Source organism: Palaemon carinicauda, chromosome 7 (genome assembly GCF_036898095.1).
Source record: "Palaemon carinicauda isolate YSFRI2023 chromosome 7, ASM3689809v2, whole genome shotgun sequence".
In the NCBI taxonomy this organism is placed as follows: domain Eukaryota; kingdom Metazoa; phylum Arthropoda; class Malacostraca; order Decapoda; family Palaemonidae; genus Palaemon; species Palaemon carinicauda.
The window spans coordinates 80,620,808-80,636,578 of NC_090731.1; the positions used below are offsets into that span (position 1 = coordinate 80,620,808).

Below are 15,771 nucleotides of genomic sequence, written 5' to 3' on the forward strand. Positions count from 1 at the left end.
ATTACTTGTGTGGGCTAGTTTGTCTGGATGTTACCCATCTGAAACATGCAAGCACTAGAGGTCCCTATGTGATGATATGATATTTTCTGTGGTCTTTTGTAGGGCATGCTGGAGGTCGTCCTTGAATACTTTGGAAAACTCCTACAGGAGGCAAGAGATTTCTGGTCCCAATGTGGAGCTTGTTGCTGCCCTTGGAGTGATGGGGTCTATAGGGATATCTCTCTAACTGTGTTGCTGTCTAAATATATTTACCCGAATGCTTTGTGCCTTCAGAATACCTGCTCCAAGTAATGTGAAGGTGAGATCTGCAGTGATGAATATCTAACTGTACTGTTTGCCGGTGAACGCTCCTTCACCGTTTCTGGTTCCATTTATCTCTAGCAACGCACTGTTTTTGGTAGACACAAGGAGGGTATTTGGGGACAGATTCAATCATTTGTTCTGGGTGGCTTGGATGAACAATTTGCATACATCTATATCAAATAGGAATTCCACATAGGACATCTCATCGATGATGTAGAAACACGTGGAAGTCTTTTTTCGCTTCCTGAAAGAAAAACGGTGAAAGACAGAATAATTTCTCTTTATGAGGCAACAAGTCTGGACATCATTGATGGTTAGATGGTTGGCCTGCTGTATGTTTTTTATGTGAGCTTGCACGCTTCCTCACTCTTTTGAGCCTTACTCCCAAACTTCCAATGGAAGAAACACGGAGGCCCTTTGGTTTGTTGGGCCGTATGCTCTGGTGTGATGGCTCTTTGATAAAACACTTGTTCCTTGAAAGGGCTTGCCTTTGCCTTTTCATCGCTTAAAGGTTGGGGATGCTTGGCAGTCCCTGCTATGGGTGGTTGAGTGGATTCTGCTGTGTGGCCCGGGTGGACCTAATTTTCCATTTGTAAGAACTCCTCGAGGATACACAATTACAGTCAAGGTGTGTTTCTACACACCTGGTAAATGCTTGGAATAAGTACCAACCGAAATAAGAATTGTCGACTTACAAATACTTCTTTATTCTTATGGGGGGATAACAAAGCAAAATAAAGATGGTAAATTTCGGTAAAAATCAACAGTGATACACTAATATGACTGAAGGATTTACCAATCAGACTTAAGTAACAGCGTAAATGAAGGTCATATCACATATGGCCAATAAAAGGTGCAATGTTCTGTTTGCACGCCTTAATTTCTCTGACACAATAAAAGTTCATATCTAATCCCAAAATGGATCTATACTGTAGGTGATTATTTAGGACAAGACATTCTAAATATGTATGGTATATTAAGTAAATGTATATATATATATATATATATATATATATATATATATATATATATATATATGTGTGTGTGTGTGTGTGTGTGTGTGTGTTACTGTGAATCTGTATAATCAGGGAATATATATATTTTCTGATATTTTCAGGGAATGTGCATAATGTCTGATTCACTCAGAGGATATGTATATTCCCTGAAATTTTTAGTGAATATACATATTCCCTGATTATTCGGCCTTATTATTATACAGATTCCCTGAATCGTGTTTGGTATGAAAGAACAATGAAATAAATAGCTGAAACGATAAACAAAACCATGTTTCCACAATGTAAACTTGAATGTAAACACAATGTAAACCACTGAACAAGCGAACCATGGTAGGAGTCCATCTAATTACCACCTTCCAACTCCGGTGCTATACCCCCCCCCCTCAACAGGTCAGGCAAAATTTAACTCACCAGTCATACGCCATCCTTCCTACTGTCAACACCATGGCAAATCCAACTGAGCGTGATTTAGAAGCACATTTTCGGGAAGAATTATTCCAAAGAAGTGAAGGAAAGAAATCTGTCTTGCTTTCAAAAGAACAGTATAATGAAATTATTTCAGAACTGACAGCAATTGACAAGTCAGGCAAAAAGACGCCTCATGAATACTACCTTCTGAAGAAGTATGAGATCCTCAAGTGTGGTGATGTTCTCAAATTGATTAGAAGACAGACTGCCAATGAAGATCCTATCTATTTTGCTACATTGGAGGATACATTCGACATTATTAAGCGTGCTCATATTGCAACTGGCCACGGAGGGCGCGATAAGATGGTAAAGGAATTATCTAAAAAATATGCCAACATTACCCATGATGCAATATCTATTTACAAATCACTGGTGCATCGAATGTCAGCGTAAACGTAAGGGACCAGCAACCAAAGGGACTGTTGTTCGACCTATTCTGACAAAGAACTTTGGCTCCAGATCACAAGTTGACCTTGTAGACATGCAGGCGATGAAGCAAGGCAACTTTAAGTGGATAATGGTCTACCAAGATCATCTTACAATGTTCTGTGTATTGAGACCTCTCACATCAAAACGTGCTGCAGAAGTTGCGTATCAGCTGTTGGATATTTTTCTTTTACTTGGTGCACCGGAAATTCTACAAAGTGACAACGGATCAGAGTTTACTGCTTGTGTTATTACAGAACTTAAACTGCTATGTACGTATGAACTGTATTCAAAAGACCATGTGACAACCGATAGGATTGTTTCGCTTCGAACTGCTGTGCAGCAAGAGTCGAAGTCAGGTGGTCAAGGTTTCGCCAAATGCAACTGTGCTGGTTCAAAACGTTGTCAAACAAATCGATGTAAATGTTTTAAGCTGAAAGTTAAATGCAACTCACGATGTCATGCAAGTTTGCATTGTGAAAACAAGGCTTCGTTCTAAATATTAGAACAATCCTTATTATTTTTTTTACTAGTTTTATTTTAAATGAGTATTTTGTGACAGATAAGTTTTATTTTCTGTTCATAATAAATTTTGTTACATCCAAGTGTTTTATGTGATAAATAAAATATTACAGAAGTGTATTACTGTTTTTAGTGATTTATTCCATTATTCTACCATACCATACAAGTTTACATTGTGAAAACAAGGCTTTGTTTATCGTTTCAGCTATCTATTTCATTGTTCTTTCATACCAAACACGATTCAGGGAATCTGTATAATAAAAAGGCCGAATAATCAGGGAATATGTATATTCACTAAAAATTTCAGGGAATATACATATCCTCTGAGTGAATTAGACATTATGCACATTCCCTGAAAATATCAGAGAATATATATATTCCCTGATTATACAGATTCACTGTAACATATATATATATATATATATATATATATATATATATATATATATATATATATATATATATATATATATATATATATATATATATATATATATATATATATATATATATATATATATATATATATATATATATATATATATATATATATATATATATATATATATATATATATATATATATATATATATATATATATTCTTACGAGGCTGGTCTAACATGAGTAGATTATTTCATTCGCGTGTTTCATTTGTGTATTTAAAAGATGTAGGATTAAGTATATGTATGTAAAATACATAAGACTTTCGTCATTCATTTAGTTATATTTTCATTCAGTTCTCTAAATGTAAATTTACGTTATTGCAAAGAATTAATTTTTATTTGACATAGTTTGGTTACGAAATCTTATGTAACCTTGTAAAACGGTATGTATGACAAACGCAAGGTATAAATGAAGGTTCTCGACAAAATTTTCCTTTGATTTTTTCATGTTCTGAGAGGAGGTGGGTGGAGTTAGCTGAGAAGGTTGCCTCCTCAGGCGACGATAGAATCCTCTTAAAACTGCCAAGTTGGGAACATTGACGTCGTGAGGGCCTGTTAGGACCTGCCCCACGCTGCGAGAATGCATTGCTGGATTGAACTAGAAGTTTCTTGAATGAATTAGGATGCATATAAGGGCATTCGATTGCATAGGAGAGAGAGATTATGCCTGACATTCCACAAGATCTGTGCTTCCGCCAGTCCTCTCACCAGCATCTATCCAGCCACTACATATGTCCTCTCAAATGTGCATAGTGTTTTCACTCAAATGTGTATAGTGTTTTTTCTCAAATGTGTATAGTGTTTGTTCAAACATTGGAATTTCTGTGGTTTAAGTTCAAAGAAGTGCAGTGTATATGCGAGTACAGTTTATATTGTAAAATTATTAGATTATTTGTGCCTGGCGCTGTGTGATTTAGTAAAACAGTGAAGTGCATTTATTCTTGCTTAACCATTCGGTAACCTTGGGTGAGCACTAAGTACGTAAGAGTAACAGTTACGTACACGTAAGTGTAAAATTGATTTTTCTATAGTGTTTAAGTGTCAAATTTTTTCATTAATTCTCAAAATTGAATATTTTCATAAATTAATTTCTAGTGAAACAAGTGATTGCATAATTTTTGAAGTGTCATTGTGTCTTAGTCTAAGGTCTAGTTCAGATTTAAATTTCGAGTGATATATTCTTGGTATTACTGTGGAATAGTTATTTTTATAGAATATATATATTTTTGCAGTGTGTATTATTTCGATCACCAATAATCAACTCAGTAACTTGCTCGTTCCCTGACTTAAAACCGAAGTAAGAGGTTGGTTTTAGAATAGTTCCCGTTAAAAGTAAAATAATCACCCAGTATTTGTTTTGAGTGTAACGTAAAGACACCATTAGATATTCAGTGTTCATATACATCAACCTCTTGGAGTTGCGTATTATTCTCAGAGCTCTGATGTATTCTCTTATGTATCATATAATGTAATATAAAAAAAGGTGAGTTTGGGAGCTTGGGAATTTACGTAATTCGCTAGTCGTAACAATATATATATATATATACATATATATATATATATATATATATATATATATATATATATATATATATATATATATTCCTTTCTGAGTGGAGATATCTTAACGTGGTGAAAAAGTTTATGTAACGCCAGGATCAGCAAAACTGTATTAGTTAGGGCTAGCCATACAAGGTTGGTTTGCTATGAGCGATAAGACAAAATTCTCCTACCATCACCATTCCACAGTTAGCCAAATTGGTAATGAAAACTGGCCTAACATAGACATGAATAAGGAGACGCCTGAGGACTTTGTCCAACAGTGGACTAGAAATGGCTGCATTTGATCTTTTTGTTATGTGTATATACTGTATATGTGTGTATGTTTGTGTGTATGTATAGTTCGAATTCCAAGTAAGGTGCATGTTTAATTTACAAAGATTATGCCTCTTCGTTGTTATACGAATCAACACTCGACAAAATATACTCTACTTCCAGTTGTCATAAAATTTAACAAGAGGTTGAATTTCTTATATGTTCATAAGTCAAATAATTTGTAATAAAAAAAGATATCGGGGATTCTTTCTTTTATTTTGTAAATGCAAAAATTGCCGGCTGATAACTGACTATAAATCATTATTCTTTTTTACCTATATATAATTGTTCAGTCTGCATAGGATAAAAATAATTTCAACAGAAAGTTCCAGAAACTGAATATAAAGATATATATATATATATATATATATATATATATATATATATATATATATATATATATATATATATATATATATATATATATTACTGCTGCTTTGGGTTGCATGCCTATAACAATTAAAAAACAGACTGTTTCACCCAATAACATGATCAGTTCTGGGCATAAGGCCCATTCATAATCAATTATAGTGGAAACGGCGAATGAACAATATTATATTATATAATGTGGTGAAAATGTTTTTTATGTTATACATAAAAAATCACACAGACATATCAACTGTGTAATTCCAGACATACATATATGCATGGTATATTACGAATTGAAATCCCCAGTATCCTCAAGATCTATTTGTGCAGTCACCAAAGTGGCCAAATATGAAATAGTAATTGATTAGTGATATAGCTAAGCCTAAGGTACGATGCGGTACGGAATTTAGCCAATTTTTCCATACCTGAATTATAACGCAAGGCAACTTAGGCAAGATTATCGTACAGTAATTCCATACTGTACCTTTAGACTATATATCAATTGAACCGTGCTGTACTCTATACCGTACCGTAATGCCAGCCTTGGTGTGAAGGTGCTCAACAAGCTCTCAATTATGGTTATAACTTTGTGCAAATCAACTTCACCCATCTTCATTTGTGGGAAGTTGGAATCTCTGCAGCGCATGCTTTCAGTATCATTAGCCTTACCTTTTCTCTACAGGTCTGCAGGGTTTTGGGTCTTTTATAAGCTGTCAAGATTTATCGTTGGACTGCTCCCCAGTTGAGGCCAATGCCTACAATTCCTCCTTAGTCTTCGAGTCCCAGTCAATTGTTTTATTAATTGTCTGGTGCACAGGTACTGTGCTGGATTGCAATGCAGCCATTTACAAGCAAGACAATTGCACTGTAGTGGGTACTTGGTAGGTGTACCATCTCAAAAGAGTATACTGACAGGTAACGAGCATAATTGGTCATGTTGTATGCAAAAAAAAAAAAAAAAAAGGCCCATGGCAGCATCTTTCAAATAATTATGTCTATGATGTTAGGTAGGGGGTACTTGTCGGGTATTGTTTGAACGTTAAGTCTCGGTAGTCCCTGCATGGCCGCCTATAGGCATTCTACCAGATTTTTGTCTGCTCCATGTCCTAGAATGATTGCTTCATCTGAGCTAGTTGGTTTGGAGCTACCTGACTGAAACGTGCATGCATTGAGGGTCCCTCGGTCGATATGTTTGATGTGATATTATGTAGGGCACGTGAGGTCATGCTGGAGATTGTCTTTGAATACCTTGGAAAATTCCTGAAGAGATTCCTGGTCCTAATATGGAGCTTATTGCTGCCCTTGGAGCGATGGCGGCTATTTGGGTGTTTCTGAATGAGTTGATGTCTGGATATATCTACCAGCTCCAAGTAGTGTGAAGGTGATGTCTGCAATGATGAATGTCCAACTTTATGGTTTGCTCAAGCTTCCATGTTTCTGGTTCCATATATCTGTAGCAAGGCATCATTTGCAGTGGACATATGAAAAAGTGGCTGGGACGAATGTGCTCGTATTAACATGGAATTCAGTGTCAGATATCTCATCAGAGATGTAAAAACACGTAAAGGTGTTTTTTTTTTCCCTGAAAGATAAACAGCAAAAGACAAAAGACAGACTCATTTCCCTGTATAAGGCAACCAATCCAGCTGTCACTGCTGTAGCCCTGCTGCATGTATTTCTAGAGAATGCAACCTTGCTTACACTTTTGAACCTCACTCCCATACCTCCAATGGAAGGAACAAAGGCCCTTTGGTTTGTTAGGCTGTAAGCTCTGATTGCTGTTCCTCGAATGGTGTATGGTAGCATCAAGGGAATCTGGTTCGTCCTCTGTCTCTTCATTACTTTTAGGTCGAGGGTGTGACAACCACTGCTACACGAGTTTAGGGAATTTGAATCTCAACAGCTATTTGTAGGAAATCCTTGTGAGGGCATGGTGTAGTTGGAGTTGCTTGTAGACGTGTGAGGGCTGTTCATCTCACATAGCCATTCATAAGTTGTCCATAAATTCTCTAGCTTTGAATGTTGGGCCTTCGGAGTATTTTATGTGATGGTGGTGTCTGGCTCGGCTCATCATTCTGCTATTTGATTGAAGACGTCATAAGGTAGGAATTACAGTATGGTGTTAGCTGTTTGTGCCAAAAATGCGATCTTATTTGACCTGAAAATATTTTATATGTTAAAGAACCTGGTCTCTGGATTGTGTGTTGTGAAAGGTGGTAGGTGGAAGGAGGCATCGGCAGTGATTTTATCAGGAGAGATGGTGGTGTCAGGCATCTTCAGTCAATGAGAAGTCGCCAATTTGCTGTTCATGGTTTGGACGCAAAAGCTACACAGAAATCTAACATATAACCACTTCTTGCAACCGGAAAGTTAGAAGGAAACATTTACATCTTAAAAGGTACATGGTTACAATTAAGGTGTTTTTGCACACGTGGTAAACGCTTTGAATATAACTTATTTAAAGGAAAAGAACCATTTGCATCATCGGAATTAAAAGCTTACAATATTTTCTTTATGAAATATTAGCGTCTGTTTTAATGATAAAGTGCTCTCATACCAGGTAAATACAAAAAATAACTTTAACTTTGTCTCCAGTTTGTTGTAAGCCTGTTTTCCTGTCGTCCATGGAAAGTCATGTTTTGGTGACCTGAATATTGTTGTTAGACTATGAGAAACATTTCTAACAATATAAACACACACACACAACATATTGTGTGTGTGTATATATATATATATATATATATATATATATATATATATATATATATATATATATATGTATATATATATATATATATACATACATACATATATATATATATATATATATATATATATATATATATATAATTATATATATAATATATATATATATATATATATATATATATGCATATTAATATATTCATATAAATATATATGTGTATATATATATATATATATATATATATATATATATATATATATATAAACCTTTGAAAAATCATCGATGTATTACTAAACATCTTAGGAGTAGTCAGACATGAAAACAAATTTCCAAATTGAATTAATATTCATGTTAGAATTTTAAGAATGGAGGTCATTCAAGAAGAAAGGAGTGGATTCTATACATTATAAAAATAACACTCGGCCTTTAGGAGTAATCACTCAGGAAAACCATCTCAAACATAAATGCAAAAATGTTAAGAAAAAATAGAGATCGACTGCAATTCCAAGAATCTGCAGGTTATTCAGTTAAAATAACACTGACTGAATGTGTCATATACAGGTATGTGTTCAAAAGTTAATAGGATTGCCAATTACCCTAACATATCTCATATCATTTAATGCTCAAATGTAAATATTGTTCACTACAATGGCTCTTATCAAGGATGTAACATGGGGCCTAATAAGTTGTATATTGTTTTGATGAAATTGACTATTAGGATGTGAGGCAAACTTTAATTTATCCTGAAAAATCAAATAAAATTAGGATATTAATGAACTAAAGGACATCAGTTGGTCAAAATAGAAATACACCTTCATTAGGGTGTGAATTTTTATTTCTTTCAAGAGTGGCAGATCTTCTCAATTACATTCACCCTATTCTTGTATAATGCTACCTGCTATTAATTTATCAGCCACCATCAGGATTTGAACCCATAATAACGTTAGTTTCAATTTTCTCCTATAAGTCATCCATATTAGACAGTTAAGTCAGACAAAAAAAGCCTTTATATGAAAAGTACTCTACCTGTACAACGGCTCTGATGTCTGCTGAAGGAGCCATTGCTTTAATAACCCTTGATATATGACGAAGAGCAAGACGTGCTTGGACTTCAATTCCACCTGGAACAACTTGTAGAGTCCCGGGTATTAGTCCTATCATGCCGGCAACAAAAATTACATCTCCAACCTATAACGAAAGAATATAGTGTATAAACAGCGTGCTTTTGCCTTTAAATCATGAATATTTCAATGATCACGTGACATTTTAATTTACAGAACCAGAAAAAATATTTTCATACAAACACAAAATTTAAAAACAGTATCATAACATTAGTCAGATTTATTTTTCTAAATATCAGTATTTCATCATATAATCATCAAAACGAGAGACAAAACACTTCTAAATTCATGAAATTAACGTTACTGTGATCAGAAGCATATGAGTGTGCGTAAAATATCATGTACTCATTTGTAGTATGACACCTCATCTACTGAAAGCTATGGTAATCTGAGATCATCACAAGGGAGAAAACTAGTGTAAAATGAAAGTTCTTTCATTAGAGAGCATGAATGCTATTCTTGGAATAATCAATTCATTGATTTTTTTTTCTTTCTTTTTTTTTTTAAATTATAGCATCTAAGGTCAAAGGTACTGTAAAATACAACTTCGAAGACCACAATAAATAAACCAAAACATACATGCAGACGGAAACTTCATTGAATTGCTTAATAATTGAAATCCATCAATAAAATGAAAGATATCTTTAGAGGTCGTATCTTTATAAAGATTTTTTTTTTTATAAATACAGGCTTAAATCTTTTCAGTAAATTATAGCAACATAAAAACTGTCTTTCTCTCCCTTAACATAAGTTCAAAATTTATTTGATGATCAGACAACTAATAGCAGTATCAGACAATCCCAAATAAGGAGTTGTGGCTTTCCACTCTTTTAAATTGACTGGTATTAAGCATGGCAACCCTTTTTGGCCGCTGAGTCTGACTGTAAAAACAGCAATGAAAACTCAATCTTACTCGTTCCTGTTTTCCTGGCGCTATAGCGTTTTAGTTCCATAAAATCAAAGTTCTTTTACTGGATTTCTATGATTATGGAGGTGTAGATTCAAATGGTATTTTTTTTCCTTTCTTTATGAAAATAGCTGATTTCTTAGCTCTTACGTTGTGTGTTTTATCTTCAAAGTTAGCAAGAGGTTCTTTTTGCACTTATTGGAAAAGTGGTAAAGTGATAGGTCTACTGATTGTCCCCCAATTTTCATAGCTTCCATATTATGCAAAGTTTTTGAATATCTTTTAGCTAAATGTCTAAACAGGTGTGTTGAAGGTAATCATCTGTTCCCTTTTTTAATGTAAAGCTAGACTTTCGCAAAGATCTTAAAACATGTATTGCACTTCTTACGATCTCCATTGATGCTAGAAATCGCTTGATTGTGATCACAAAGTTTCTATGATTGGTCTTTATTCTAGTGCTCCTTTTCACTGTGTTGATCGTGAGGCCATTGTTTTCAAACTTAACCAAATGGGACTAAGTGGGTCTTTTATTGGGACCGTTACTGAATTCCTAGGTAACAGATAGTAAAGAATAGTTCTTAATCGTGCGCGGACAGAATGTCGAAGAGTGTCGAAAGACAAAGTGTCGAAGGGACAGAGTGTCGAATGAACAGTGTCGAACAGAAAAAGTGTCGAAAGAGAGATAGAATAACGTACCCATTTATCTAATGACCTAATTAATCTTTAACTATATAACAATGTTTACAGTCATATATCCTTGCATACACATTCTAGAGAGAGAAATTGAAAATAAAGTATCCATCAGCAAGACAGTTATCATATTGATGCAATAAAAGTTATAGATAAGATTAAAATTCATTCTCAACATTCTGAAGAAATTCTATCGTCTATAATAAAACAGTGCACAAAATATGTTTCAGTTTCCACAGTTGGAAAGCATCTTAGAAAGGAATCTCTAGCTCGGACAATATGGAGAGTTTGCAATTCAACTTTTAGCGCTGAAAACTTGACTGTAACAACAAGTGGAGAGCCATTCTTATAATTTGATGAAAATTGTGTTAAAATATATTCAACATCCCAGAATCTCAATACTGTGAGGTCCAATAGAAGATGGTTCTTTGATGGAACTTTCAAGTCGGCCCCTAATGGAAAAAAACTATACCATTCATGGTCTTATTGATCAAAATATGACTTTACCGTTAGTGTACTGCATTACCGAAAACAAAGATGAGACTACTTATTCCATTATTTTTTAGCTTTTGTATGAACAGCAATTAGATCATGTTTCCATTACTGCTGATTTTGAACGCTCGGCCATCAACCAAATGAGGATAATTTTTCCGCAATCCACAATTATGGATGCTTCTTTCACTTCGGGCAGTGTTTGTGGAGAAAAATCCAAGCCCTAGGATTGCAGACCTAGTATAACGAGTGCAATAATGTTTTTATTATAAAGCAAATACAGGCCCTCGCATTTGTTCCTCCCTGTGATGTTTGCTCTGTTCAATAAGTTAATGGAATCTTTTGATGAAGAAACCGAAGAAACATTAGGAGAATTTTTACAATATTTTGAAACTACATGGATGGGAAACGTTCAGAGGGGAAAGAAGAAAACCATTGTATGAAATTGACTTATGGTCAGCTCACGAAAGAGTCGCAAACGATTTGCCAAGGATCAATAACTCCGTTCAAGGTTGACTTAATAGAAGAGTGAAGATTTTCCACCCAACAGAGGACAAGCTTTAAAGAAAACTTCGTATGGAGCAGACCAGCACTGAAATGATTCTAGAGTAACTTCAACAAGGCCAAGACGTAAGAATAAAATACAAAAAATATGCTATCCTTAACCTAAGACCAAAACGTATTTTTGATACATACGACGTCGATGCTGGATTAGAATATCTTTAAATAAATATTGCTGCAAGTTTTTTGATACATTAGTATATACATTTGTATTTTCATTTTTTACATTTTCTCATAAATAACTTTTTTTTTTGCTTATATTAGTAGTTTAAAAGTTTAAAGATAAGGATCTTTACCTTTGAAGCAAATATATTAATGCAAAGTTCCTCGCTGTTACCACCTATAGACTTACTTAGGTTTACTCTTTAAATATTGGGTATTTTGTCCCGTGATCAACTATTCAATTCACACATTAAAATAAATGAGGGAGCAAAAATACGAAAGAGGTTTAATTAACCTAATATTGATTTATTCACAAATTTACATTTAAAGAAAACAGACATCTTAACAACACAAAAATGGAATAATAAAAAGAATGCAAATTAAAAGCAATTCAAAATAATAAAAATGATGGGTTAGACACGTGGTCTGCAAATAATTGATAATCAAAATGGGGTCGGACACGTGGCCCATGTGACCCAGAGACTGTGCTAGTCTCCAAGCAAGAAATAATAACGGAAAAATATTTACACACAATCCCACCACACACAGTCCGAATAGTGTAATTAGCCAGGTTCCCTATCAAGTTAAAATTAGTCTGAGCTAAAAAATGGGGGAATAACTATGGCCATTTGTAGTAGTACCTGCACTCCTTTGATGATTAGTCCTATGCCCGTGATGGCTGTTGACCTGGTCGTCGCACTAATTGGCACTTTGCACTCTTGCCTGGCTCACCCCCAAAAATTCTCACTTTGGCTGCAACTATGGTATACCAGGGTCCTCTTCTTCTCAATCTCTCCGACCGGCAGCAATCTTTTGTGAGTCGAGTTTTGGGAGAGAGGGGTGGCGGTGAGCCAGAGGTGCACGGGTTCACTGACCAGGCAGGTCAGTCGTCCAGGCCGGCTTCTAAACGAATGGGCCCGACACTAAGGTCGAGGAGATCACCTGGCTTCACCTTTCCAGACAAGTGAGGAGCTTGATGCGTATGGTACTTCATTGGGGGTGCCATATCGGGACTTCAGGACATGGCAATGTATTGTTGCAAGGAGTGCAGAGGAGGCAGGATTTTGTACTAAATACTCAGAGAAATCTTGCGGTTCTGAGAGAGTTTATATATGCAATAACCCTACCTATTCTGGCTTGCTAAAAATTAATTAGTTTAAATGATTAATTAGCCATGGGCTGGTGCGATGGGCATACATTTTAAAATTAACAAACCTTAATTAGTATTGAGAAATATAAGATGCATTAATTCATCAGTATTGAAATTTATGTTAAAATTCAGTTTAGGAATTTAATCTCGACCAATGTAGTTAAGGAAAGAACCAACATACGCCGGGGTTACACTGAGGCCCTCTGTTGTGCGTATCTACGCTGTGACGACACGAGCATGGCGTGCGCCAGTCAACAAGTTTTAGTTTAGAATAGTCTTCCCTATGTTTCGTTAAAGAAAACTGGATGTGGGAGAGAACAATTAAGGGGTAGCTATAGTATTAGTAGAAGAGAGCTAAAAATACGATTGCAAGGAGAGTGAAGAAAATTCTTCATATATATATATATATATATATATATATATATATATATATATATATAGGTTGAGAATTTTTATTCACTCTTCGTCTTTTGTATTTTGGTCTCGCTCCCAATACTGTAGTTACCCCTTAAACGTCCTCTCCCACATTAAGTTTTCTTTGCCGATAACATTGGAAGAACTGCTCTAAATCAACTGAACTCGTGACAATAATGTACACCATGTTCGTGACGTCACAGCGTAGAAACGCACAGCAAAAGCCTTACGCCAGCATATGATGATTTATTTTTCAAACAACGTGTGTTGAGATAACTTATTACAATGGTTTTCATATAATTTTAATACTGCTGACTTGAATGCAGCTTTTATCTCTCAGTACCAATCCAGGTCTGTTAATTTTAAGATGCATGCCAATCACACCAGCCCATTGCTAATTTCTTATCTAAACTATTAATTTTTAGCAAGCCAGAATAGATACGATTATTTTATATGTATATTCCCTTAGAGCAGCAAGATTTCTCTTAAGTATTTTGTACAAAAATCCTGCCTCCTTCTCACTCTTTAAAATACATTGCCCTGCCCTAAAGTCCCGATATGGCACCTTCAATTGCGTTATTATACGTATCATGACCCTCACTTGTTTGAAAAGTGAAGACAGGTGAACCCGCGTGACCTACGGGTCGCCCCATTCGCACAGGAGCCATAGTTGTGACCGGCTGACAGACCTGGCCAGGCAATCTGTGCATGTCTGGCTCACCCCCCAACTGGACCCCCCCCCCCCTGAACAAAGGACCTGGGAGTTTTTGTGTCCTACCAGTGGAGATAGGGAAGAAGACGAGCCTGGATTTGTTCCGGGGAGGCCCTATCTACCAAGAAGTGGGAACTCCAGGGGACAGGGATGCGCCAGTCAACGGCAAATTACCAGCAACAAGCTATAACAGCCATTTAAGGGCAAGTGCTGTCTTCCAGTAAGGAGTGTAGGTAAAACCACATGGCCACTAGTTTTCCCCCATTTTAGCTTAGATTAATTTTTACTTGATTTAGGTTTAGCTGGCTTTTACATATTTCGGGCTGAGTGCGTGGGATTGTGTGTACAGATTTTTCAAATATCTTCTGCTTTAGAGACTAGTCTAGTCTCTGGATCACAGGGCCGCGTGTCTGACCCCATTTCAATTATTAATCATTGCAAGAGACCTCGAGTCATGCATATTTTAATTGCCTTTTGATTTGCATTTCTGTTATTAAATTTTGAGTGGTTCCGTCTTGGGGCTCTGATCCCAAGGTCGATAAGAAAATCCAGACATTAAAGTATTAAAATACATGGCTCATTTGAATATGAAAAACACGTCTAAATGTGCAAAATCTATCATTACTCGAATGCCAAGTACAAACATACAATTAGCTACGATGGTGAAGATGGGATGATTTCAATTCTAAGTACAAAAATCCTGAATTCGACATGTATAAATACAGAATTATTGTCACTGACTATTATCTTTCTTCATGGCTAAATGGTATCGTCACTGTCATACCAGGTTCCTGGACCAGGGTTCGATTCCCGGCAGGTCATTAGCTATTGTCTTTGACTGGTTCTACCTTGGGGCTCTGATCCCGAGGTCGATAAGAAAATCCAGACATTAGGGTATTAAAATATATGGCTTATTTGAATATGAAAAACGCGTCTAAATGTGCAAAATGTATCATTAATCGAATGCCCAGTACAAACATACTAATTTAGCCACGATGGTGAAGATGGCTGATTTCAATTCTAAATACAAAAAACCTGAATTCGACAGGTAAAAATACAGAAGAATTGTCATTGACTTTTATTTTTTTTTTTTTTTTTTTTTTGTGGGTAAATGGTATCAACATTGTCATGCCAGCTTCCTGGACTTGGGTTCGATTTCTGGCCGGTCATAAGCTATTGTCTTTGTGTGGCTCTGATCCGGAGGTTGATAAGAAAATCCAGACATTAAAGTATTAAAATTTATGGCTTATTTGGATATGAAAAACAAGTCTAAATGTGCAAAATTTATCATATATATATATATATATATATATATATATATATACACACACACACACACACACACATATATATATATATATATATATATATATATATATATATATATATAATTGATAATTTGCATATTTATACGTGTTTTTTTATTTATATT

At 35.2% G+C, this 15,771-nt stretch overlaps 1 protein-coding gene across 3 annotated transcripts in view; it reads right to left on the bottom strand.

Annotated features, from left to right (window-relative positions):
• LOC137643945 (uncharacterized) overlaps nucleotides 1–15,771 on the bottom strand; it is a 648,304-nt gene that overhangs the window by 65,813 nt on the left and 566,720 nt on the right. For all 3 annotated transcript variants that reach the window (XM_068376721.1, XM_068376722.1, XM_068376720.1), the window contains exon 12: nucleotides 9,157–9,318. In XM_068376721.1, the coding sequence (XP_068232822.1) occupies nucleotides 9,157–9,318 (162 nt within the window). The remainder of the gene's footprint in view (nucleotides 1–9,156; nucleotides 9,319–15,771) is intronic.